Source organism: Callospermophilus lateralis, chromosome 8 (assembly GCF_048772815.1).
Source record: "Callospermophilus lateralis isolate mCalLat2 chromosome 8, mCalLat2.hap1, whole genome shotgun sequence".
In the NCBI taxonomy this organism is placed as follows: domain Eukaryota; kingdom Metazoa; phylum Chordata; class Mammalia; order Rodentia; family Sciuridae; genus Callospermophilus; species Callospermophilus lateralis.
The window spans coordinates 30,458,123-30,484,701 of NC_135312.1; the positions used below are offsets into that span (position 1 = coordinate 30,458,123).

Here is a 26,579-nt window from a genome sequence, read left to right on the forward strand (position 1 = left end):
ATACAAAAAAGGGCTGGGGATGTGACTCAGTGGTTAAGTGCCTCCTGGGTTCAATCCTTGGTATCAAAAAATAATAATAATAAAATAAATAAAACAAAACAACTGTTATAATAGTAATGAATATATACTTTGGGCTGGGTGTATAGCCCAGTGGCAGATACTTGCTGAGCATAGGCAAGCCCCTGGCTTGATCCCTAATACCACACACATAATACAAATCCATAAACAGGAACTGTGGCTTTTGCCTGCATCTTAGCAGGCAAAGAAGTTCTATGAAACTAAAAATAATTGTATGCTATACAGCAACAAAGGCTGTACATGAATGTTTATTTACCTATGATAGCTAATTTCACCAACATAAACCTATATAAATAAAGGTAATAATGGAAAGAATTGCTCTAATTAAGAGCTTTAATTGTTATAATTCCATCCACTATGGAATTTCAATTATGAAATACTTTTTTAGTGCTCATCAGATGAAAACCTCCAATAACCAATATTCTCACAAAAACAGAATAGGAGTGGCTGGGGATGTGGCTCAATGGTAGAGTATTTGCTAGTAGGTGTGAAGCCCTAGGTTAAATTCTCAGCACCACAAAAATAAATAAATTAAGTAAAACTATGGAATCAACTCAAAATAAAAAAAAAACACAAACAAACAGAAATACAGATTATTCTGAATGTGACTGTCCTGATTATCTCACCAGATTGATCAGCCTTCTCATCGCATGTTCATGAGAGCAAACACATTCACAGGGATCGAATCCACCTTCTGCCATGATTACCCAGCTTGATTTTACTTGACTGTTTAAATCTAGGAGGAAGGAAAAAATAGTATAAGACTACTATTCAGTTACTCATTCTTTTGAGCATTAAAAAATTTATTGTATAGATTCATAATATATTTAATTATATAGTTCATATTTATTAATGACCTACACCTGTGTACTTATTGATAATTCTATAAGATTATGAATTTATCATATGAATTATGAATCTATACAAGTGAATTTTGCTCCACCTGCCATCAGACCAATTTCCTAAAAAGCAAACATCTTCAGATGCTTTTAAACTGGGCCCACTTAGGATGATACTGCCTCTTCTGAATTACTTTTTTATCTTTTATTAGTTCCAGTAATCAAAATTTAAAGCAACTTTTACCTCATCAAGAAAGTAGTCTGAAAGAAAAAAAACTAAGGTATCTTTAATAAAACCAAGTTTGTTTGTTTTTGGTGCCAGGGACTGAACCCAATGGCGCTTAACCACCGAGCCACATTGCCAGCCCCTGTTTAAAATATTTTATTTAGGGACAGAATCTACTAAGTTGCTTGCGGCCTTGCTAAGTTGCTGAGGCTGCCTTTGAACTCATAATTCTCCTGCCTTAGCTTCCAGAGCTGCTGGGATTATAGGCATGTGCTACCACACCCAGTTGATACCAAGGTTTACAGAAGGAAATTAATAATGATAGTTAGGATATACATAGGTTGATTCTGAAAAACAGAGAGGCCTAGATGGAGTACTAGCAACCAGATTTAACCTCCTTTTTAAAGCAATTTTTGAAAACTGAATAAATGAATAGTGGTTTTGAAACCTCTGAACATCAGGCAATAAAGATGACAAGATTCCTGAAAGATGGGAGAACAAATGAGATGAGTGCAATGATTGATTCAGTTTAGTGCTTGGAGGAGTTTTTTAGGCAAAGTACAGGGAGGGGAAATGGTCTGAAATAAGACCAAAGAAGTTAGAAGGAGGCCAGGCCACACAGAGTCTTTCAGGCCTTGTTGGGGATTATGTCTTTACCCAAAGAGCAATGCAAAACCCATAGTTTTATTCTGGCATACTTTGAAAAGATCATTTGGCTGCAATATGGAAAACTGAGAGAAGTCTGACTAGATAAAAGGAACCTAGTTAAAATGCTCTTTCAATAGGATATTGATAATGGTGTATATTGTAGAAATATATAGATTTTGATGACACCATATAAAATCACTGGGAAGAAAACAAAGTATTCCATAAATTCAGATAATTAGCTCTCCCACTATCCTCATTCTTTAATCTAAAATAAATTTTAGAATCCATGAGTGATTTAACTTTTTAAAATGAAGTCACACATAGAAATAGTCAAATAAAAAAGGATCAGTATAATGTCCACAAACTAACCCACACATACAACTGCAAGAAAATGACTAGGGTACACACAGAAGGACAAAAAGCTAAGAAACTGTAAAGGAACATATTGATTTTAACAATCAAAAACAGTAAATAAGGGGCTGGAGCTGTGACTTGGCAGTAGCCCACTTGCCTGGTATATGTGAGGCACTGGGTTTAATTCTCAGCACCACATATAAATAAATAAATAAAGGTCTATGAACAACTTAAATGTGTGTGTGTATGTACATACATACACACACATACTATGTATGTGTACATTATGTGTGTGTACATACATACACACACACATATACAAAAACAATAAATAATAAACAAAATACACTATAAAATGAAAAGACAAACTTAGAAAAAACATGTACATTATATATCAGGGCTAATATAAAATCAGTATGAAAATAGCAACCTAACAGAAAAATAGGCAAAGACCATGTTCACAGAAAAATATAGCCAATAAGCAAACACAAAATGAAAGAAATGTAAATCAAAACAGTGCCATTTTTACCTATCAGAAGATTGGTGACACATGTTTATAATTCCGTCTACTTGAGATGCTAAGGCAAGAGAATCAAAAGTTCAAGGTCAGCCTGGGCAATTTAACCAGACTATCTCAAAAATAAGAATAAAAGGTCTAGGGATGTAACTTGCCTAACAAGCACAAAGCTCTGGGTTCAACTCCCATTACCACACAGAGAAAGACTGCTAAAATTAATTTGGACATTCATATCAAAATACATATCAAATTTGGTGGCAGGGGTAGGGTGAGTGATTGCTGGGGATTGAACCCAGAGCTTTGTGCTCTACCACTGAGCTACACCTCTAGTCCCCAAAAATGCAAAAATTTTTATAAGAATGTTCACTTGAATATCATAAGAGAAAAAAAGGTTATGCGAAGTGTCTATCAGGGTTGTTCTGATGAAATAAATGATAGTACGTGAAATCCTATACAGGTGTTGGAAAGAATTAGATTTATATGTGGTGATTTGGGGAAATATCTAAGTTGCAGAACTATCAGGGCAAATCTACCTCCCATCTAAAACCTGTTTGTCAGAGCTAAATAGAAGGGAGGTAGAGCCTAAACTGGAGAGCCCTGCCTTCCAGAAGCTAGGAAATACAATATACAAATGTGATTAATTCATGTTTTTGTCCAAGACTATTCTGTCCCTTTGTTGTTTTTTTTTTTTTTTTTTTTTTTTTTTTTTTTGGTACCAGAGATTGAATCCATGGGCTCTGAGCTACAATCCCAGCCCCTCTTATTTTGAGACAGGGTCCTGCTAAATTGCTGAGGTCTCAATAAGTTACTGAGGCTGGCTTTGAACTTTCAATCCTCCTGCCTTAGCCTCCTGAGTCTCTGAAATTACAGATATACACCACCATGCCCAGCCTCTCATATCTTTAAAATTGATTAGCTTTCAAGCTGGGGTTGTGACTCAGTGGTGGAGTGCTGGCCTAGCATGCTTGAGACACTGAGTTCAATCCTCAGCAGCACATAAATGTAAAATAAAAGATACTGTGTCTACTTAAAACTAAAAAATAAATGTTAAAAAAATTGACTAGTGGGGCTGGGGATGTGGCTCAAGCGGTAGAGTGCTCGCCTGGCATGCGTGTGGCCCGGGTTCGATCCTCAGCACCACATACAAAGATGTTGTATCCACTGAAAACTAATAAATAAGTATTAAAATTCTAAAAAAAAAAAATTGACTAGCTTTCATGTTAGTGAACTGTGCACATACAACACAGAAAACTCTCAAAGTAAATATAATCTACCTTGATGGGTAGACAAAATTCACCCTTGAAATTTCTCAATAGGGTAGAGACTGCTGACGTGGATATAATCAAGCGGAGACTAACATTGGTCCTTGGTCCTCCATATCTGTAAACCCCCAGACCAATGGTATTGGTTAAAATTAAAAGAAATTTTACTAAGATTTAAAAAAAAAATAAATGCAATTACAAAATGCTGAATACCTACCCAGTTCCAAAGCCTCCGAGCATGGAAATTTTAAGACAGCACTAGAATGATTTTGCTAAAGAAAAAAAATGTTTAGGGGGCTGGGGTAGTGGCTCAGTGGTAGAGTGCTTGTCTAGCATGCATGAGGCACTAGGTTAGATCCCTGGCAGCACATAAAATCAAACTAATATGTATCCACCTAAAACTAAAGATACATAAATAAATAAATATTTTTAAAAAAAGAAAGAAAGAAATGTTTAGCCACGCACAGTGTAACACTCCTGTAATCCAGCAGCTTAGGAGGCTGAGGCAGGATATCTCAAGTTCAAAACTAGCCCCATATGTATATACGTGACTGCATGACCAATGTGATTCTGCAACCTGTACACTCAGAAAAATGAGAAATTATACCCCATCTGATTCAAATGTATGACATGTCAGGATCATTGTACTGTCATGTGTATCTAATTAAAACAAATAAAAAATAGAAAAAAAAGCTAGCCCCAGCAATTTAGCAACTTAGTGAGACCCCCATCTCAAAATAAAATTTTAAGAAAGGGCTGGGGATATGGTTAAGTGCCCCTGGGTTTAATCCCTAGTAGCAAAAAAAAAAAAAAAAAAAAAAAAAAAAAGTTTGGTTTTATCACTGTACCATACATTAAAATGGTAAAAACACAGTTATTTTCAATTCTCTGCTTATTTCTATTCTGTTTGATTAACAAAATTAGGTTTTATTCCTCTCCCCTGGGGAAAAAAAAAAAAGATTCTTCAGGACAGGAACCTTAGTTGTTACCATCTCCAAACACTTCATTTACTGTTTCAGCCACTGTATTCATGAATAAATATTAACTGAATTATTGACAATGTTTATTCTCTCTATATTTATAAATGCCAGGAACAATGTAAACAAACTAGAATTTTTAATTATATTCCAGTCTTGACTAATCACAAGTAAATGAAAAAGTACATTTATAAATACGATATTCCTGAGATTTAGTGCTGAGCTTCTGTAGAACTTCCTTCAAGTAAATTCAAACTGTTTTAATTACTACTTAGTTTCCAGTTAACAGTTTCCATTTGAAGATCACCTTTTGTCTACTCAGAGAAATGAAAAAATGCTCCAGAGAACTTGGAGTAGGCTGTCTATTCCCTACAACTTTTTTTTTTTTTTTTTAACACAATGGACACAGCTGGTTAAGACCCAAGAACAATCTCAATATATATCAGCAGCTAAAGCACTAGAGCAAAAAGAAAAAAGAAAAAAAAGCAGTCCCACCCACCCCATATTTAAATCCCTTGGTCTCCAGATAGGACAAGAAGCTGCTCTATCCTGAGTGAGAGAGAACAGGGTTACTGAATCAGTACTTGGTAAATCTGCCTCAAAGAGGTCTTCAATAGAAAGAAATTTGAAATAATGATTTTACCCTTCCTGTTTCATAGAGTTGTTAGCCTCCTCTATATCCCTAATTTTAGAAAACAACGCTAATATCAAAAAGGCATGATCCTGGCTAGGTGCAGTGGTGCAAGCCTGTAATCACAGAGGCTCAGAAAGCTGAAGCAGGAGAATTGCAAGTTCAAAGCCAGTCTCAGCAACTTGGTGGGGCCCTAAGGAACTCAGTGACACTGTTTCTAAATAAATTACAAAAAAGGGCTGGTTCAGTGGTGGAAGTGCCCTGAGTTCAATCCCCCCCCACACACACACAAAAAAAAAGGCATGTTCGTTAAGGATAACTACCTTTACTACTTTTTTTGGCACGAATTTAACTCAGGGGTGCTTTAATACTGAGCTATATCCCCATCACTGGTCCTTTTTTTGTTGTTTTTTAAAGACAGGGTCTAAGTTGCTACAAGCCTCACTGTGTTGCTGAAAATTACAATCCTCCTGACTCAGCCTCACCAGAGTGGTTGGGGTTAGAGGTGTACACAACCACACTCAGCTACTATTTGTTTCTTAAAAATGTGTAATATGGGCTGGGGTTGTGGCTCAGTGGTAGAGCACTTGCATAGCATGTGTGAGGCACTGGGTTCGATCCTCAGCACCACATATAAAAAATAAAGATCCATCAATAATAACAAAAAATTTTTTAAATGTGTTAATATATTGTTACAAATAGTCATAAAACCATGGAAATGCACTTAAAATTTTCAAAATTTTAAATAATGGGGGGAGGATTGTTGAGGATGTAGCTCAAAAGTAGAACACTTGCTAGCATTCAAGAGGCCCTGGTTGTAATCCCCAGTACTTCAGAAAAACCATCCTCATCATCCAGGGGGAATAAGGGAATTAGATATTGGCTTAGATGAAAAGAAACTAGACATGAGTTGACAATGCAGTTATGTGATAAGTACTAAGGAGTTCCTACACTACTCCTTTATATTTTCATATTCATTTGATTGATATTTGACACCAATATATCAGCATCTTCCTAATATAACAAATATTTATGATAGCAATGTGACTCTAGGTATACTAACCAACACAGCTCATAGGTCATTTTTAATGTAGTATTAAGTAAAATAAGAACACAAATTTAAAGCTCTCAAACCCATCCACTCTTAAACAATTCAAAGCACAGAAACGAAGTGAAATAATGTGCACTGTATGTTGAGAAGGCAAAAACAATTCCTCTTATTTGCTGATCTGGGTCATTTTCTATCTCTACTACAAGTAACATAACCTTTCCTCATAGAATTTGGAAGTAATAAATTAGTTGAGTCACCTGTTTCTATTTGTGGTGAGGGAATTTTCCAAACTATTAACCAATTTATCATTGACTATTAGAACCTTAAAACACTTCACCTCATGATAGGTGTGTTTGATTTATGTAATTTCACCTTTGGAGAATCAAATTTAATTTCCTGCTTACAATTTTGGTTAAAAAGGAGATATCGTTCTTCTACTACAAAGTGCTTTTAGCCTGGCATGGTGGTGTAAGCCTGTAATCCCAGTTGCTTGGGAGGCTGAGGCAGGAGGATCATGAGATCAAAACCAGCCCCAGCAAAAGTGAGGTGCTAAGTAATTTAGTGAGACCCTATCTCTAAATAAAATACAAAATAGGGTTGGGGATGTAGGTTGAATGCCCCTGAGTTCAATCCCCAGTACACAAAAAAAAGTGCTTTTAAAAAAATTATTGTTGTAGAATTAGGCTTAGAATGAGGACTTGATTCCTTAAAAGCAGTTCATAAGGGGCTGGGGATGTGGCTCAAGTGGTGGCGCGCTCGCCTGGCATGCGTGCGGCCCGGGTTCGATTCTCAGCACCACGTACAAACAAAGATGTTGTGTCCGCCAATAACTAAAAAATAAATATTAAAAAAACTCTCTCTCTCTCTCTCTCTCTCTCTCACTCTCTCTTTAAAAAAAAAAAAAAAAAAAAAAAAAAAAAAAGCAGTTCATAAGAAGGTACCAGGTATTGTGATGCACACCTGTAATCCCAGCTGCTAGAGAGGTTAAGGAAGGAGGACTGCAGATCCTAGACCAACATTGACAGCTTAGCAAGACCTGTCTCAAAATAAAAAATAAAAAGGGCTGGGAATGTAGCTTAGTGGTAGAGCACCCCTGGGTGACATCCCCAGTGGGCGGGGTGGGAGTAGGATAGGACTGGATCTTAATAAGAAATAATAACAACAGCAAAGATAGTCCTTTATATCTTTAGCAGATCAATTTCCATTGTACTTTATGTACTCTGGGTCACCAGAGTACATAAAGTACAATGGAAAATATCAAACTTCCTATTCTCTCCATAATTCTTCCTTTCCCCCAAAGGTTATCACTTAACAGTCTCATATGAATACCTTCAGGTCTTTTTTTAAATATTTATTTATTTGTAGATGAACACATAGTATCTTTATTTTTATGTCGTGCTGAGGATAGAACCCACTGCCTCACATATGTGAAGCAAGCGCTTTACCACTGAGCTACAGCCCCAACCCATACTTTCAGGTCATTTAATACACATTTATACACACACACACACACACACACACACACACACACACGTGTTGTGTGTGTGTGTAGTTTTATGAGGTGTTTGGTATGTGTTTTATGTGTTCTGCATCTTGCTTTTCTGTAACTTAAGTCTTGGAGACCTTTCATTTCAATATATAAAACTCAGCTGGGTATGGTAGCACAGTTCTTAATAAGGCCAGAGGCTGAAGGCAGGAGTATCACAATTCAAAGCCGGCCACATTTCTGAGGCCCTAAGCAACTCAGCAAGACCCTATCTCAAAAAACGGGGATATGGGAGCTGGGGTTATAGCTCAATGGTAGAGCGCTTGTCTAGCATGTGTGAGGCACTGGATTCAATTCTCAGCACTGCATGTAAATAAATAAAGTTCCATCAACAACTAAAAAATTATATATATTAAGACTGGAATTGTGGCTCAGTGGCAGAGCACTTGCCTTGCATATAGAGACATGGGGTTCCTCATAACCACATAAAAATTTTTTTTAAAAAAGGCATTGTGTTCATCTACAACTAAAAATATATATTTTTAAAAAATAATATATATATTTAGGCCAGGTGTGATGGTGCATGCTGTAATCCCAGTGGCTGGGGAGGTGGAGGTAGGAGGTGGAGGCAGGAGGATCATGAGTTCAAAACCAGCCTCAGAATTTAGCGAGGCACTAAACAACTCAGTGAGACCCTATCTCTAATAAAATACAAAATAGGGCTAGGGATGTAGCTCAGTGGTCGAATGCCCCTGAGTTCAATCCCTGGTATCCGCCTCCCCACCAAAAAAAAATTATATATATATATTTTTTAATGGGGATGTTGCTCAGGTAAGATTCCTGGTACATACACACACAAAAAACAAGGCTCTATCTCACTTTATAATGGCTATATAATACTCTAAAACATGAATAAATAAAATAACTTAAGCACTCTGGAGACTAAGTATTTATGGCATTTTCAATTTTTAAAAAATATTGCAACAACCATATTTGTACCTATATTTTGGAAGACTGAAAAAGAAATCTCCAAATTTAAAGGAATGCATAAAAAGGCTTTACCATTTTATTTTTGTGGTACTGGGGAAGGAACCCAGAGCCTTGTGTATGATGCTAGACAAGCACTGTACCAATAAACTACACATAATCCATCCCTAGTTAAACAATTCTACCAACAGTACATAGTACATATTACAAATTATAGAGTACAACTACAGATTACTAATTATATAGTAGTATGTAGATATAATCAATTTTTAAAACTCTGTCAGTATGTCAGGCTCAAAGAGTATCCCTGTTTTTATTTCCCAATTTTAACAAAACTGAGTGAGCATTTTTTCAAGTTTACCAGGATTTATATATCTTCCTGTTCAAATTCTTTTTTCTCTTACTGATTTTGGGAGTACTTTATATTACTGGATTTTTTAAAAAAAAAAACAAACAGGAATTGAATCCAGAAGCACTTAATCACTGAGCCACACACCCAATCCTTTTTATTTTTTTGAGACTGGGTCTAAGCTGCTTAGGGCCTTTCTAAGCTGTTGTGGCTGGCTCCAAACTTGTTGATTCTCCTATCTAAGACTCCCACATCACTAGGAATACAAGCAGGAGCTACCAAGCCTGGCAATATCTTCAATTTTTAAAAAAATTACAATGTAAAAGCTCCTTAAAAGGATATATTCCATATGGGTGTGGAGGCTCATGCCTGTAATCCCAGTTCTTCTAGAGGCAAAAGCAAAAGGATCAAAAAATTTGAGGCCAGCCTGTATGGCTTAACAAGACCCTGTCTCAAAAAATAAAAGTTAAAAAAGAACTGGGAATGTAAGTCAGTATAGAATGCTTGCCTAGCATGCCCAGGGCCCTGGGTTCATTCTTCTACACACACACACACACACACACACACACACACAAGGATACATACCAACCAGGTAACCAGGTATTTTTTCATCAATACAACTAATGTGAACTCACACTCGCTTACCATCATATAAACACTTTCCTCCCTAAATATTTAATGGACTTGGAAGACATTTTTCATTACATATCAAATAAAGAGCCTCAGCCCCTAATAGCCACAAAAAATCATCTCTGAAAAAGGAAAAAAGCTGAAGGAAATTGTCAAAAGAAACCCTTCCCCAAGATAATGAAAACCCAAGGTTTATTATCACCCTTTAATTCCTTTAACATAACTCTGGAAGATACTGGCATATTTATTAAAAGAATAAAGCAAATTAAAATAAACCAGGTAAGGTGTCACATGCCTGTAATCCCAGCTACTTGGGAGGCTAAGGCAGGAGTATCACAAATTTATCAAGCCCATGTATTAAAATAAAAAGGACTGGGATGTAGTCAGTGGCAGAGTTCTTGTCTAGCATGCATTGGTCCTGGATTTGATCCCCAGTACTGCAAAATAAATAAGTAAACCCTTCCCAAATATTTCTTCAAAAACATTGCTTTCGGGCTGGGGATGTGGCTCAAGCGGTAGCGCGCTCGCCTGGCATGCGTGCGACCCGGTTCGATCCTCAGCACCACATACAGACAAAGATGTTGTGTCCGCCAAATACTAAAAAATAAATATTAAAAAAAAAAACATTGCTTTCAGTGCTAGGGATTAAACCCTGTGCCCTTTGCCCATGCTAGGCAAGTGTTCTACCATTTAATTACCTCCTCAACCCAATTTCATGTTATTATGTTATTTTCAGTTTCTGTCTTGGATTTGAACTATTTTTCTATGATTTATAGTTTTATTAACTTGTTAACAGTCTGAAATGATAGTTATTTTAGTAGAAAAATATGTGAAAACAGAATTTTAATTTCACTTTGAAGATATCTAGATGAAAGAAAAGCAAATAATTTACAAAAAGTTCTCAATCTTATTGTAATAATAGAATAAAAGCCAATAATAGGGGCTCGGGTTGTGGCTAAGCGGTAGAGCGCACACCTAGCACAGGAGAGGTCCTGGGTTCAATCCTCAGCACGACATAAAAATTAATTAATTAATTAATGATATTGTATCCACCTACAACTAAAAAATAAATATCTTAAAAAATATAATAAAAAGCCAATAATAGAGCTGGACACAGTGGTGCACACCTATAATCCCAGCGGCTAGGGAGGCTGAAGCAGGATAAAGCAAGGCTCTAAGCAACTTAATGAGACTCTGTCTCAAAATTAAAAGTAAAAAGGGGCGGGGATATGGCTCAGTGGTTAAGTGCCCTGGGCTAAATTTTACTAATTCCTAGGGGTAACAAATATGCTCAAAACAGAAAATGTGATCGTCAAGATCATAAAAATAATTTTCAAAAGGGTTTGATATTTTTGTAACACAGCAATGCAAAATTGTAAATATTTCAAAAGTGCTTTTAAAATAAAATGCTTGAGAGAATCAGTCATGAATTTTTAAAGCATATAATCCAACCACAAACTAAATTAATTCAAAATAGTTCTCACATTAATTTGGACTGGAACTACCATTATCTGATTTTTACCTAAAATGGCCTTATACCTTCTTCTTTTACTAATGGCTAGCAACTTAATAAATTTAACAGGCAAAACAAAATTTCTAAAGAATACAACAGGATTAACAAAGTCTTGGTCATGAGATTTACATAAAACAAATTTTGTTCTTTTGAAGGGGTGGGAGATACCAGGAATTGAACTCAGGGGTGCTTAACCACTGAACCACATCCCAACCCTTTTTTAAAAACAGAAAAAATATCTTTTAAGTTGTTGATGAACCTTTATTTTATTCATTTATTTATATATGATACTGAGAATTGAACCCAGGGCCACACACGTTAGGCAAGCACTCTACCACTCAGCCACAACCCCAGCCCACATCCAGCCCTTTTTTTAATTTTGAGACATGACCTCACTAAGTTGCTGAGGCTGGTTTTGAACTTGTGATCCTCCTACCTCAGCCTCTGGAGTTGCTAGGATTACAGGCGTGCACCACCATACCCAGCCTAAAGGTTTTTTTAATCTAAATCTGAACTAACCATTTATTGCAAAATGAGTTTTTAAAAATTTACCTTTATCCTCCCTACTCTCTCTCTTGTGGAAGCCTTAATACCAAATTAGAAATGGTGTTTAGTTCAGCTATTGAGCATTTCATAATTAACAGTACCAAATTAAGAATGGGGTTTAGCTCAGCTATAGAGCACTTAGCATGCATGAGGCACTGGGTTCAATCACCAGCACTGGAAAAACAGAATTACTGAAAGAATAGTTAGTTATGTACCACCAACTATTAATGCAGGTATAGTATTTTCTTAGTTTTGTGGGCTTTATGTGGTACTGGGGATCAAACCCAGAGCCTGGCACATGCGGAACACTTGCTCTACCACTGAGCTCCATCCCACTCTTTGAATTAGTTCTAAAATAAAAGCCTGGGGCAGTGGCAAATGTTTACAATACCAGTAACTTGTCTGTAATCCAGCAACTTGGAAGGCTGAGACAAGGGGATTTCAAGTTCGAGACCAGCCTTGGCAATTTAGTGAGACCCTGTCTCAAAAAATTAATAAAAGGCCATGGGTGTAGTTCAGTGGTGGAGAACTCCTGGATTCAAACCTCAATACTAAACACACACAAAAAACAAAACACACGTTAGACAGAACAAAAAAGAGAAAGCCTAGACTAGTTTTGTTTTAGATCTTTTCCCAAAGTATAGCCAGAATCAAAGTCATCTGGATGCTTATCATTACTGGAACAGCAAGCAGGATGAAGGAGTGATGTAAGAAAATATTATAACCCACTATATAGAAAGCAATATTTTTTTCTAATTTTTATTTTATATAAAAAATTTTGGGGCTGGGGTTAGGGCTCAGCGGTGGAGTGCTTGCCTCACACATGCAAGGACCTAGGTTCGCTTCTCAGCACCACATAAAAGTAAATAAATAAAGGTATTGTGTCCAACTACAACTAAAAAATAAATAAAATTTTTACTTCCATATAAGATATGAATAAAAAATATTTCAATAAATCATCCTAGGAAAACTCACTAGCAAAAAAAAAAAGAGAAAAAAAAAAAACAAAGATTGTAGCAATTTTTTTGTGTATGTGTGGTGCTGGAAATCAATATTAGTGTCTCACACATGCTAGGTAAGTGCTCTATCACTGCACTACATCCCAACTGTAGAGATAATTTAAGTGAATATTTATGCGACCTTTGGAAAAGGACTTTCTAAAGATATATACAACAAAACAAGCTCAAAAAAATTATAAAGCAATTAGAAAAAATTTTTTACTAATATTCAGACATTTAAGAAAACTTTTTAGTTATGGATGGACACAATAACTTTATTTTATTTATTTTTATGTGATGCTGAGGATTGAACCCAGTGCCTCTACCACTGAGGTACAACACCAGCCCATATTCACACATTTTAAAAAATATTTATTTATTTATTTTTTAGGTGTAGATGGACACAACACAATGCCTTTATTTTTATATGGTGCTGAGGATCGAACTCAGGTCTCGCTCGTGCTAGGCAAGCGCTCTACCGCTGAGCCACAATCCCAGCACCAGATATTTTAATAATATACAGATTCTTAAAAATATGAAGGAGCCATATATAATTGCATTTGAGATTATAAACTATAATAAGTTTTCTGACAATATGAATCCAAAAGTTTAAAAATGTTCATATTCCCTGAATAATTATATTACTATATCAAGAAAAATAATATGAAATATGAAATTTTACATACAAAGGTAGATTATCATAGTTTTAAAAAGTGAAAAACAATTAAATGTCTCAAAGGGAATGTTTAAATTATGACACATACTAGGGATGGGAGGGGAAGGCAGGGAATTAGCAAGGATGGTGGAATGTGATGGACATCCATTATCCAAAGTACATGTATGAAGACATAAATTGGGTGTCAACCTACTTTATATACAGAGATATGAAAAAATTACACATATATGTGCAATAAGAATTGTAATGCAAAAAAGTACATGTATAAAGATATGAATTGGTGTGAACACACTTTATATACAGAGATATGGAAAATTGTGCTCTATATGTGTAATAAGAATTATAATGCATTCTGCTGTTGTGTATTTAAAAAAAATAAAATCAATTAAATAAAATAAATAAATTATGACACATACAATAAATCATTATGTAGCCAAATGTTTCATTTTCTTTCTTAATAACAGGAGGAAATTATCACAAAAAGTATATTTAAAAGGATATAAAAATAAACAGCACATGCACACATTTTAAAAGGTACAGGAAAACACTCAAGAATGGAAAAGTTGGAAAAAATAAAACTTGAACATCATATCTCTGGGTAGCAGGATTTTACCTCTTCCTTTGTACATTTATTACAGAGTTACATCCCAAGGAGCCTCACTCTTTTTGTCTTTCTTTTTTTTTTTTTTTAATACAGGGCCTCAATAAATTGCCAGACTGGCCTCAAACTTTCCATTTCTTCTTTCAGCTTCCAGAGTAGATGGGATTACATTCATGTGCCACACTATCATCTCAACTGGTTTTAAATGTTTTTATGTAGATGCCAAACAATCTCCTCCATTTCCCTTACACCCTACAAGGCTCTTCCTGTGAGATAACAAAGGCTAACTCAAGGTCAGAAAATTAACAATTTAATGTATATTAAGTAGGTGATTTATGATGGAATCACTTTTTCACATAGTCAGCTGAATCTTTACAATGAAGAAGAATGATATAAAAATTCTTTCAACCCACAGCAAGAGAAGTAACAAATTAGAATGCATGCAATTCTTTTGTTTTGTGGTACTTGGGATTATGGGGAAGGGGGATTTTATTTTTGGAAAAATAGGGTTGGAGGCTTAGCTCAGTGGTAGAGTGCTTACCTACCATGCACAAGACTCTGGGTTCCATTACCAAAAACTCAAAACAAAACAGAAATCAGAACTCAAAAAAAGTATTCTAATGTATTTTTATAAAAAATAAAATAAAGCACCAATTTCACTGAATAAAGTTCCAGTTTTAAAACTAATAATGAAACATTTTAGAAACTATTAGAATTGCCACAAGCATGTTCAGGAAAACTATATTTGAGTTTACTCTATTCATTTTTTTTTTTTTTTTTAAAGTACTGGGGACCAAACCCAGGGCCTCACATACCAAGCAAGCATTCCACCACTAAGATTTACCTCTAGTCCTACTTTATTCTTTTTTTTTTTTTTTTTTCTTTTTTTCAGTACTGGGGATTGAGCCCAGAGATTCTCTACCACAGAGCTACATCCCCAGCCCTTATTATGTTTTATTTTGAGACACTAAGTTTGTTTAAGTTACTGAGGCTAGCCTCGAATTGCAATACTCCTGCCTCAGTCTACCAAGTAGCTAGAATTACAGGTATGTGCCACCATGACCAGTTACTTTATTTTTTATCAGAGATTGGGCTGAAACAAATATAGCTATGCCTTAATAGTTTTTTATTAGAATGTAGCTTTACTAGCTGGGGAGTGATATTGGTAAAATTACATTGTTATATTGACTCAATATGTACAAACATAAGGCACCAATAAAAATGGAGAATGAGAAAAAAATGATATCTCAATAAGTTAAAAAAAAAGGAATGTAGCTTTACTAGTTACTTTCACATATAAACAAAAACCCTTCTGATAACATCAAAACAGGAAAATTATCCATTTTTAAAAATGAGGAAAACTGGGGCTGGGGATGTGGCTCAAGTGATAGCGCGCTCTTCTGGCATGGGTGCGGTCCGGGTTCGATCCTCAGCACCACATACAAAACATGTTGTGTGTACCGAAAACTAAAATGCAAATAAAATATTAAAAAAAAATGAGGAAAACAAGGCATGGTGGCACGTGCCTATAATCCCAGCAGCTCAGAAGGCTGAGGCAAATTCAAAGCCATCCTCAGCAACTTAGTGAGACCATGTCTCAAAAAATAAAAGGGCTGGAGATGTGGCTTAGCAGTCAAGCACCCCTGGGTTCCATCCCCGGTACAGGGGAGAAAAAAAAAGAGAGAGAGAGAAAAACAGTTAGGCACAGTGGCACATCAACAAAGAAGAATGAGACAGGGGAATCAAATGTTAGATGCCAGCCTCAGAACTGAACAAGGCCCTGAGCAATTTAATGAATTCTAAAATAAAACATTAAAAAAGAGGTGGGAATGTAGCTCATTATTAAAGCACCCCTGGATTCAATCCCCCCTCAAAATAAATGAACATGAGGAAAACTTTTTCAGATAAGGTAGTAATTTGACCAGGATTGCATATATAACGTGACAAAGTTTGGACATAAAGTCACAGTTAAATTCCCAATCAGATCTATTCCACATCTGCCAGTCATGACCAGCCATAGACTGCATAGCTTATAAAAGCAGAAACTTATTTCTCACAATCTGGGAAGCTGGAATGTCCCAAATCAAAAAGTGTACTCAGTGCCTGGGGAGGGGTGCTTTTTTCTGTGTTCTCATAAGGTGAAAGGAAGCAAAATAGCCCTCAAGGGCTTTGTTTGTTTATTTGTTTTGGTACCAGGGACTGAATCAGGGGTACTCTACCACTAAGTCACATTCCCAGTCCTTTTTTTTTTTTTTTTTTGAGACTGGGTCTTGCTAAGTTGTTCAAGACCTCAGTAAGTTGCTAAGGCTGGCCTTAAAATTCACAGTCCTCTGGGCCACTGGAATTACAAGTGTGTGCCACCATGCAAGGCATCTAGGGCTGCTTTTATAAGGGAATTTGTCCTATTCATGAGGAGCCCTCATGAGCAAATCACCCCCAAAGGCTCCTACCATATCATAATATTATCACTTTGCCAATTAGAGGGTTCTTTTTTTTTTTTTTTTTGCTTCCTTTTCGGTACTGGGGATTGATGCTTTGCCACTGAGCTACATCCCTAGCTCTTTTATTTGGGACAGGGTCTTACTAAATTGCTTAGGGCCTCTTAAGTTACTGAGGCTGCCCTCTAACTTGAGATTCTCCCGTCTTAGCCTCCCTAGTCACTGGGACAACAGGTGTGTAACACTTGTAGGTTTAATTACAAATTCTGGGAGACACAAACATTCAGACAGATCATAGTGTTAAGTCTTAGATATTACCTCTTCTTTCCTCAGTGACACTTTACATCCTTACCTATATTTGATTCACATTCTAGGATTACTTTGAACTTGCAAAGACAACATGGGATAGCAGAAGGAAAATATTCTAGATAAAATTCAAGTAATAGCACTACTAAGAAATAAATAATCAACCTCTCTATAACTTTTTCTATAAAAGAGAAACTATTTATTTTAAAAGGTAACATAAAGACTGAGTAAGGGGTCTAGTTGTAGCTCAGTGGCAGAGTGTTTGTCTAGACACTGGGTTCAATCCTTAGCACCACATAAAAAAATAAATAAAATAAAGGCACATGTCCATGTTTAAAAATAAAATTTTTTTTAAAGACCAAGAATTTGTAAGGTTGCTTTATAAGTGAAAAAGTAATGGGCCAATTTGAATCTAAAGTACCTTTAACACTCAGGCCTATACTGGAGTGTTTTGTGTTCCCCTGGGACCACAGCTATCATTCTTCTACATAAAAGGGAAGAAAGGTACCTTGTATTCTGAAGCTCAGTTCTTCACCTACTAATTTGTCTTTTCCTGGCTGTAATTTACTCTTGTATGATACAAAGATTCTTTCTACCTGGTCAAGGTCTAGAGGTAAAATTTATCACAAATAAGCTGAGCATAGTGGCACACGTCTATAATTCCAGCTACTCAGAAAAGGCTGAGACATGAGGATCATATGTGAGGCCCTGGGTCTTTTCAGGCAACACAAAAAATAATATAGGGATGTATTTAAAATATATGAGAACTGAGTATGGTGGCACATGCTGGTAATCCCAGGCACTTGGGAGGCTGAGGTAGGAGGATTAAGAGTTCAAAGCCTGCCTGGGCAATAAAACTCCATCTCAAAACAAAATAAATATCTGAGGTTGGCTGCCATTGTAGATCACGATACAGTGCTTGCTGAGCATGCACAAGTCCTGGGTCCAATCCCCAGCTGAGAGTGGAAGGATATATGGTTGTGTGCACATATATATGTGCACCATAAATACTACACCATTTGTATCTAAGAGACTTGGACTTTGGTGTCTCTGGGGGTCCTGGCACCAAAGGACAATCATAAATTCATGTTTTAACAAACTGTTGTATTGAGCATAGTGGCACACAACAGTAATCCCAGTGACTCAGGAGACAGGAGGATCAAACATCAGAGGCCAGCCAGCTTTAGCAATTTAGTGAAGCCCTAAGTGACATAGCTAGACCCCGTCTCAAAATATAAAAGGATGGGGTATGTAGCTCAGGGGTAAAACACCTCTAGATTCAATCTCCAGTACAAAGAAACAAACAACAACAACAACAACAAAACAGAACTATGTTGTAAGACAAAACACAACAGCCAAAACACTAACTTCTAATTCTCATGTGTACCACTGAAGATGATAACTGCATCCCTAACTTGATGTGGAGTATCTTTATTAGGTGTTAAATTTTGAAATCTTTGCACTTATAATACTTGTTAATAAGTGCAGGCAAGCATAAACTAGCTTTATTTTGTACTTTTACAAAGCTGATACATTTGTGCTTTGACCTAAATTTAAAAAAAGAAAAAAGGGAAGTGAAAATTCAATATGAAAATAAGCAACGAGAAGGAAACTTTCTCCAAAATAAAAATAGTAAAATTTAAAATGTTACTAAATATATGTATAGGCTCTACTATCCACTTAAAAATTGTTTTAGCTTAGAAAACACTTTCCTAAGATGATTATTTTAAATCAATACATATTTCAAGTTAAAATGTTCAAATACCATTTCCCCCACCCCACCCCCACAAAAAAAACCAGAAAAGTAAGTTACTTTCCTCAGAGACACCTTCTACTTTCAGATCATAGTGTTAAGTCTTAGATATTACCTCTTCTTTCCTCAGTGACACTTTACATCCTTACCTATATTTGATTCACATTCTAGGATTACTTTGAACTTGCAAATATATGAAATATACTTTCATATATTTTCTAGGCATACCTGAGTACATGTACACTGTTTATAGCTGTTGAATTATGATTAAAATCCTTTGTTTCAAATCATTAAGGTATCTTTAATATGGCATATATTAAAATTAGACTATGTAATTCTTCAGAGCTTTGATTAACTATTTAAAGCAATGGACCATCACAGTATTATAATAGTAATAAAACCATTCATGTCCAACCTTAACTGAGCTCCAAGCCAGTTTATTCAAAATATCTTATAATATACAGTCAGTTAAAAATCAGGTTTAGGGGACTGAGGTTGTGGCTCAGTGGTAGAGGGCTCACCTGGCACATGTGAGGCACTGGGTTCAATCCTCAGCACTACATAAAAATAAATAAAGAGATTGTGTCCACCTACAATCAAAAATTTATTTTTTAAAAAAATCATGTTTAGGCCAGGCGTGGTGTTACATGCCTGTAATCCCAGCTATGTGGGAGGCCGAAGACAGGAGGATTGCAAGTTTGAGGCTAGCCTACACAAATTAGTGAGACCCTCTCTCTCTCTCTCTCTCTTTTTTTTTTTTGGTACTGGGGACTGAACCCACTGAGATACATCCCCAACCCATTTATTGAGACAGGGTCTCATTAAGTTACTTAGGGCCTCACAAAGTTGCTATGGCTGACCTTGAACTTGGGATCCTCCTGCCTTAGCCTCCTGAGTCACTGGGATTACAGGTGTACCCCACTGTACCCACCTGTAAGACCCTGCCTTAGAATAAAAAAATTAAAAGGGCAGGGAATATATAGCTCAGTGGTAGAGTGCCCCTGGGTTCAAGATCTAGTACTTCAAGAAAAAAATCATATTTAGGGTCCTGGGTTTAATCTCTAGCACCATAAAAATCATGTTCAGAAAGTCTCTAAAGGACAAGCTGAGAAGCTCACTGTATTAAACAAACAAAAGTATATAAGAATATGTAGGTAGGGGCTGGGATTGCCTCGCATGTGTGAGGCACTTGGTTCGATTCTCAGCACCACATGTAAATAAATAAAATAAAAGTCTATTAACAACTACAGAAAAAAAATCTTTAAAAAAAATATGTGGGTATATACCCTTTACATCAATTTTATTTTTCTTGCAGCATTGAGAATGGAACCCAGGGCCTCATCACCAAGTTACATCCTCTATCACCAAGTTACATCCTCAGCCTCCACTGGAATTAAAAAAAAAAAAAAAAAAAGACAAGACAAGGAAATACATATACAGAAAGTACTTCTAAGATGATTATGCATTCATTGTTGGTTTTATACATTACTTCTTTTACAACTTTTCAATTTTACAAGTAGGTAAAATGATAGGAGAGAGCCTGGCTGTTTATAGAAGTCTAAGGTGGGTTAGGCTAGAGCTCTGGTAAAGGACTGAGTCTCCACAGAAATAGACTTAGCCAGTTTGAAAGACTATAAAGGAAAACTATAAAACCACCAGTACTTCTCTGGGTTGAAGACTCCCCCCAAATCAAAGTAACAATCAAATTTAACATTATTTTCACTCATTTGGAAAGAAGCCTTACATTAAGAACTCTCCGTAGTTTATGATCATCCAAAAGCAGTCCAAAAAGTAAAAATCAATAAAGAAAGAATTCAAATGACTTACCATGAGGTAGAAGGTGATAAGTGATGTGGAGCAAGGGGAAGTACTGGGGATCAAACCCAGGGACTTACACATGCTAGACAAGTGCTCTACCACTGAGTTACATATATAATCCATTTAATTGGATGTTTAGACAAGTATCTGTCACTGAGTTATACCAGGGTCATCTTGAATTTACAATCCTCCTGCCTCAGGCTCCTGGTTTTTTGTTTGTTTTTTTGGTGATGGTAGGGGTACTGGGGATTGAACCTAGGGGTACTTTAACCACTGAGCTACATCTCCAGTCTTTTTATTTATTTATGATTTTGGTACCTGAGATTGAACCCAGTGGTGCTTAACCACTAAACCACATTTCCAGCCCTTTTTTAAATTTTGAGACAGGGTTTCACTAAATTGCTTAGGGTCTCACTAAATTGCTGTAGCTGGCCTGGAACTTTTGTTCCTCCCACCTCAGCCTCCCAAATTGCTGGGATTACAGGCATGTGCCACCACATCAGGCTCTTATTTTTTGAGACAGGGTCTTACTAAGTTGCTTAGTGCCTTATTAAGTTGCCAGGCAGACCTCAAACTTGAGACCCTTCTGTCTCAGCCTCCTGAGTCACTGAGATTACAGGCATGGGACACCATGGCAAGCCCAGCAAGAAGAGTTTCTTTTTTTTGGTGGGGGCAGAGAGGAGGGGGGGGGACCAGGGATTGAACTCAGGGACACTCAACCCCTGAGCCACATCCCAGCCCTATTTTGTATTTTACTTAGAGACAGGGTCTCATTAAGTTAGTTAGCACCTAGCTGTAGCGAGGGCTGGCTCTGAATTTGCAATTCTCCTGTCTCAGCCTCTAAGCCACTGGGATTATAGGCGTGCACCACCGCACCCAGCAAGTAGAATGGTTTCTGATGTGGGGAATGCAATGTAATATACATGGAAGGAAAAAATACTCTGAATTTATTTTTAGCTCAGTAGACTCTCAGAACTCAATACAAAAAAAGCAAGTCAAACTGGGAGTCTATTTTTTTTTTTTTTTTGACGCAGTGTCTCACAATATTGCTCAGTCTAGCCTTGAATTTCTAAACTCAAGAAATCCTCCCACTTCAGTTTCCCCAGTAGCATAGAGTGTTTCTGAAGGCCATTTCCCAACTAAGCAACTTCAGGCTAAACCAAACAACAACCACCACAAAAAAAAAAAAAAAAAAAAAAAAAAAAAAAACATGGAGCATTGAAGACAGGATCAGAAATGAAGCAGAGAATATATCCTGTCCTTCAACAAAACATGGCCTATCTTAACCAAAGTACTGTGTACAGTTCCAAATGCTGTAGTTCAGAAGCAGTAGGGTACAAAAGCAGTAGGGTACAAAAGATCACAGATTGAGGTTCAAATCCAAGCTTGTACCACTTACTATGTCTGAACTTCATTTGTAAATGGGAATAGGAATTCCTCATCTGTGTTGCTTTGCAGTTGAACAAAAAATACATGAGAGTAATTTTTAGCTTAGTAACTGATAGTGTTAAAAAAAAAAAAAAAAAAAAGGAGGGGGGGCCGGGATGTAGCTTAATTGGTGGTATGCTTGCCTTGCATGCACAAGTCCCTGGGTTCAAACCCCAGCACCACCAAAAAAAAATAAAAAATAAAAATAAAAGAACTTATCATTACTACTATAAAGCTAAAAGTAATCTCCCAGAAAATATTAAAATATTAAGAGACATTTGCAAACTTTAATGTATATTACAGTCACCTGAGGAGCCTGTAGATGCATTTCTCCAGAGCTTAATTTCATTGGTTTGAAATATGATGAGAGTGTTCTCTTGCCCAGATATCAAGAGTTATTGAAGGCTTGGGATGTAGGTCAGTGGTAGAGTGCTTGCCTGGCATGCCTGAGACACTAGGTTCAATCCTCAGAACTGCATTAAATAATTATTGAAGAGGGGCTGGGGCTCAGCGGTAGCACACTTGCCTGGCATGTGTGACGCACTGGGTTGGTTTCTCAGCACTGCACACAAAAATATAAAATAAAGGTCTATCAACAACTAAAAAATAAATTTAAAAACTATTGAAGAGAATTCAGGCACTATCCCATAAAAAATTAGATTCTCAGGCTAAAATTAGATTCTTTCATAGAAAGGACTGGCCTAAAGCAAGAATAAAAGAACAGACAAGGCCCTCATTCTCAAAGAACTAATCTCCAATGGAGACAGACAATTTTAAAGGGGGGAATTCAGGATAGTGAAGTGTTGTTATAAATAACAGAAAGGAAAGACTGGGTAATCTCCTTGAATAGCCAACATCTGAATTGCCACCTGAATGGCACCACGGAATCAACAAAAGCAAGATCTCAAAGAATTATGAAACCACAGGGCATGGCACTTGCAAAGGCCCTGAAGCAAGATCTAGCTTGGCAAGTTCCAGAAACAGCAATGCTGAAGAGAACAGAAACTAAAAGACACACAGGTGGCCAGACTCCAAAGCACTGAACTAGGCAGAGGGTTACAAAGTAAGAAAGAAAGGCAATGTCAAAAATATGTAGTACCTGGCAAGTTCTATATGGAGTTTGCTTTTTATTCTGAATTGGAATAGGACACTTTCCACAAGAAGGTGATACAATGAGTTTCAAGGATCTTTTAGGCTATGATAACAGGAATATATAAGCCCAAATGAAAGGAGGGAGACCAGAAGGTTATTCAAGAGGATCAGGTGAGAGATGGTGACAGTGTGGCAAAGTGGTGGCAGCAGAGATGGGAAGAAGTGAATACATATTGAATGCTATAATGTAAGGCAAATCAAGGTGAAAGAATTAAGTCATATAACAAGTAGTAAGCACCTGGAACTAATTATTCAAGGAATAAAAATGAGGGCTAGAGATGTGAATCAATGATAGAGCCCTTGCCTAGTATTCATGAAGCCCTGGGCTCACTCCCCAATACTACAAAGAAAAAAGAGAAAGAATGAAAATAAAGATTTACAGGTTTTAGCTAAGTTTATGAGAAATCCATCCCAAGTAGGTTATTAGCAGATTTAGGACACTTCATGGTATTTATCCTTTGAAGCTGAGGTGAAGAGAACATTACCTTCCAGAGTAGGTTATTTGGTGCCAATGTTGAAAACTAGACTAAATGGGCACAGCCCTCAGATCCAATGTCAATAAACACATTAAGCATGTTGTGTAAAGTAAAATCTTCCAGGACATTCCTACTAAGGTCCTGAACAGTTGATTAGAATTTGGAATACAGTATAACTGAACTTAACCTCAATGAAACCATTAAATAAACACTTTTTAAACTTCCATACTGTCAACTCAGGCCTGTGCCTGATTTCCCAAGAGTTAAGCTAAGCCTTACTTTGTCACACATAATGAAGATTAATTTCTTAAATCTTAAATAGCATCATAGAGATTTGGGAGGTAAACTTTTCTTTTTTTCTTTTTTTTGCGGGGGAGGGGGTGGTGAGACAAATTTTTAAAACCACTTTAATAATTAGTTTTTCCAACACAGAAAATATTCCCTGAAAGTTAAGGTCCAAAGTTTAAATCTGCAAAAAAATTTTATTACTCAAAAAAAGTACACGTACATGAAAAAGCAAGTTGCAGAAAAGCATATATGGTATGATACCATACTTTTCTGGTGACGTATTGATTATTCTTTTTTGGTACCAGAAATCAAACCCAGGGGCACCTAACTAACCACTGACCCACATCCCCAACCCTTTTTGAAATAGGGCCCCACTACTCCCTAAATTGCTGAGGTTGGCCTCAAACTTGTGATCTTCAGCCTCCCCAGTCACTGGGGTTACAGGCATGCAACACCACACCTCGCTGATTATTTCTTTTTGCTTATCTGCTTTTATCAATAGTGTCTCCAAGTATAACAAAGCATTTTGTTTAAGCAAAAATATTCAGTCCTAGGTTAGCACAAGGTCAAAAGCTAAAAAAAAAAAGAGAAAACAGTTTTCTTCATTCAACATCCGCATGATTCTAAATCACAGGATGAAAGGTCCAAAGAAGTTCATGTTCCACCACAAGGACATACTCTTCAAGGAAGAAACAAACTCCTAAGAGAACTCATCCTGGATTTGATAGGGGGCAACTGATTATGGTTTTGTTGGTCTTTCTTGCTGTTTACCACAGAAACAACTCCACTAGTGAGTTATCTGAGAGGATAATGTTCATTTTTTGGAATCGCGTTAGGACGCGAAGGTGGTTTGGTTTTCTGATGTCTTTATCACGAAGGGAAGCAGGCTGGGAGCAGGCTACACTAAAGGAATCTGCGTAAGCAGTCATCTGAAGTGGGAACACAAGCGTTCTGTTATCTTCCCTGGATAGTGAGAACGCCTCCTTAAAGGTCTCAAGACTAAAATACCTGGAAGGTTTTCTGCTTTCCAAGTTGCTGTATGTTAACAGTTTGACAAAACAACACAAAAATTGGAAGGTCCTTTCCACAAATGTAGATATTAGATGAGTGGAGTTCATCCCACTCGTATGATGCAGAACGAAAAAAATTCTATTAGTAAAGCCACATCCTTGATTTTGCTAACGGGGGCAAGTGAAAATAGCCTACCGACTCTACGGCTAACAAATGCCATCTTGGCTAAAATCCTAACATGTTAAACAGCCACTCACTCTGGCGAACTTTGGCTTTAAACAGCAACACGGGACTTATCGCATAGTATTCGTTCCAATACCGGGCGCTACCTCTTTACCGTCTGCCCTGGTCCCACTTACTAAACGAATATAAAATGGGAATCCTTAAAATTCGCAACCGAACAGGGGTCAAAAAGCTCTCGCTTCCAGGATGGCAGATTTCCCGAATCTTCAATCACAACAAAGGACGCATCCTAGTGACTTCATCATATCCAGAAAGGGCTGAAGACGGGTAAACGAAATAGTGTGGATTTCAGGGTGGCTGAGTTTTTCCCTTCCAGCTACGACTCTCTGCTTTTTACTCCATTATATGCCTCCACCCGTGTTGACTGGCTGGCCCTAAAAATAAAACCACCCGTGGCTCCCCTTCACTTTCTCGCCCAGCCCCGACTGGGGCTTCTTGCAGAGAAAGCCGAACAGCAAGCGGTCTGCCTGGTTCCTCTCCGGGGAACGCACGCTCGGCAGTAGGGGGCTTCTCCGGTGCTGAACCGCCAGTCTGGCGGCCGGGAAAGCACCGACCCAGAAACGGCCCCTCTGTGCCGCAGCCACCGCAGTCCCCAAGAGCTTGAGGAGTCCCCAGGAAAAACCGGGGTGAGGGGAAGGTGGGCCGGCAAAGGGCGGTGGGAGAGGGGAGACACTCACCCGCCCAGACAACAACCGACGGGGCGGGGAGGGTGGGGGCCGGGACCTAGTCTCGGCAGAAAGACCGCCTGGGGCTTCCGGAACGTTGCGGCTGCTCCGGACGCCGCTGCCGCTGGTGCTCCTGGCTGCCGGCGTCCTCCCCCTCCTCTGTTTGGATTCGATTGACCACGTCACTCTTAGCCACGAGACCCGGATCTGCCGGCTCCCGCGGACGAGGGCGCAACAGATTGCTGCGCCTCGAGACCCCAGAGGCCCCGCCCGCCGAGCATGCGCCCGCCCCGTGCCTGTCCAGGGCGTCGGTGGGAGGCTGCGAGGGCTCGAGCCGCTTCAGGCGCTCACGTCACGCCCGCGTGGGGGCGCGAAGCGCGGGGATGTGGTTCCGGTCGGGAAGGGTGGGGCAGAGGACTATGAAGGAAGCAGGGTGAGGGCACACGTCTGTTGATTTATCTCGCGGAGCCCGTTTTCTTTGGTAGACTTTGTCTTCTCGCAAGGCTCTCTTTGCTGAGCTAGAGTCCCTTCGTGACCATAGTCTTTAGAATACCGACGTAGAGGTAGAAGTAAGCACAATTTGATCTCAGCTGAAACCCGGTACAGCTGTAGAGAGGGTGGTGTATTGGTAA

At 37.7% G+C, this 26,579-nt stretch overlaps 1 protein-coding gene across 1 annotated transcript in view; it reads right to left on the minus strand.

Annotated features, from left to right (window-relative positions):
* Smim14 (small integral membrane protein 14) overlaps nt 1–26,203 on the minus strand; it is a 67,539-nt gene extending 41,336 nt beyond the window's left edge. The window contains exons 1-2 of the mRNA XM_076863999.2: nt 25,960–26,203; nt 705–814 (exon numbers count right to left, since the gene is read on the minus strand). Coding sequence (XP_076720114.1) covers nt 705–779 — 75 coding nt within the window. The 5' untranslated portion in view covers nt 780–814; nt 25,960–26,203. The remainder of the gene's footprint in view (nt 1–704; nt 815–25,959) is intronic.
* Nucleotides 26,204–26,579: the final 376 nt, after the last annotated feature.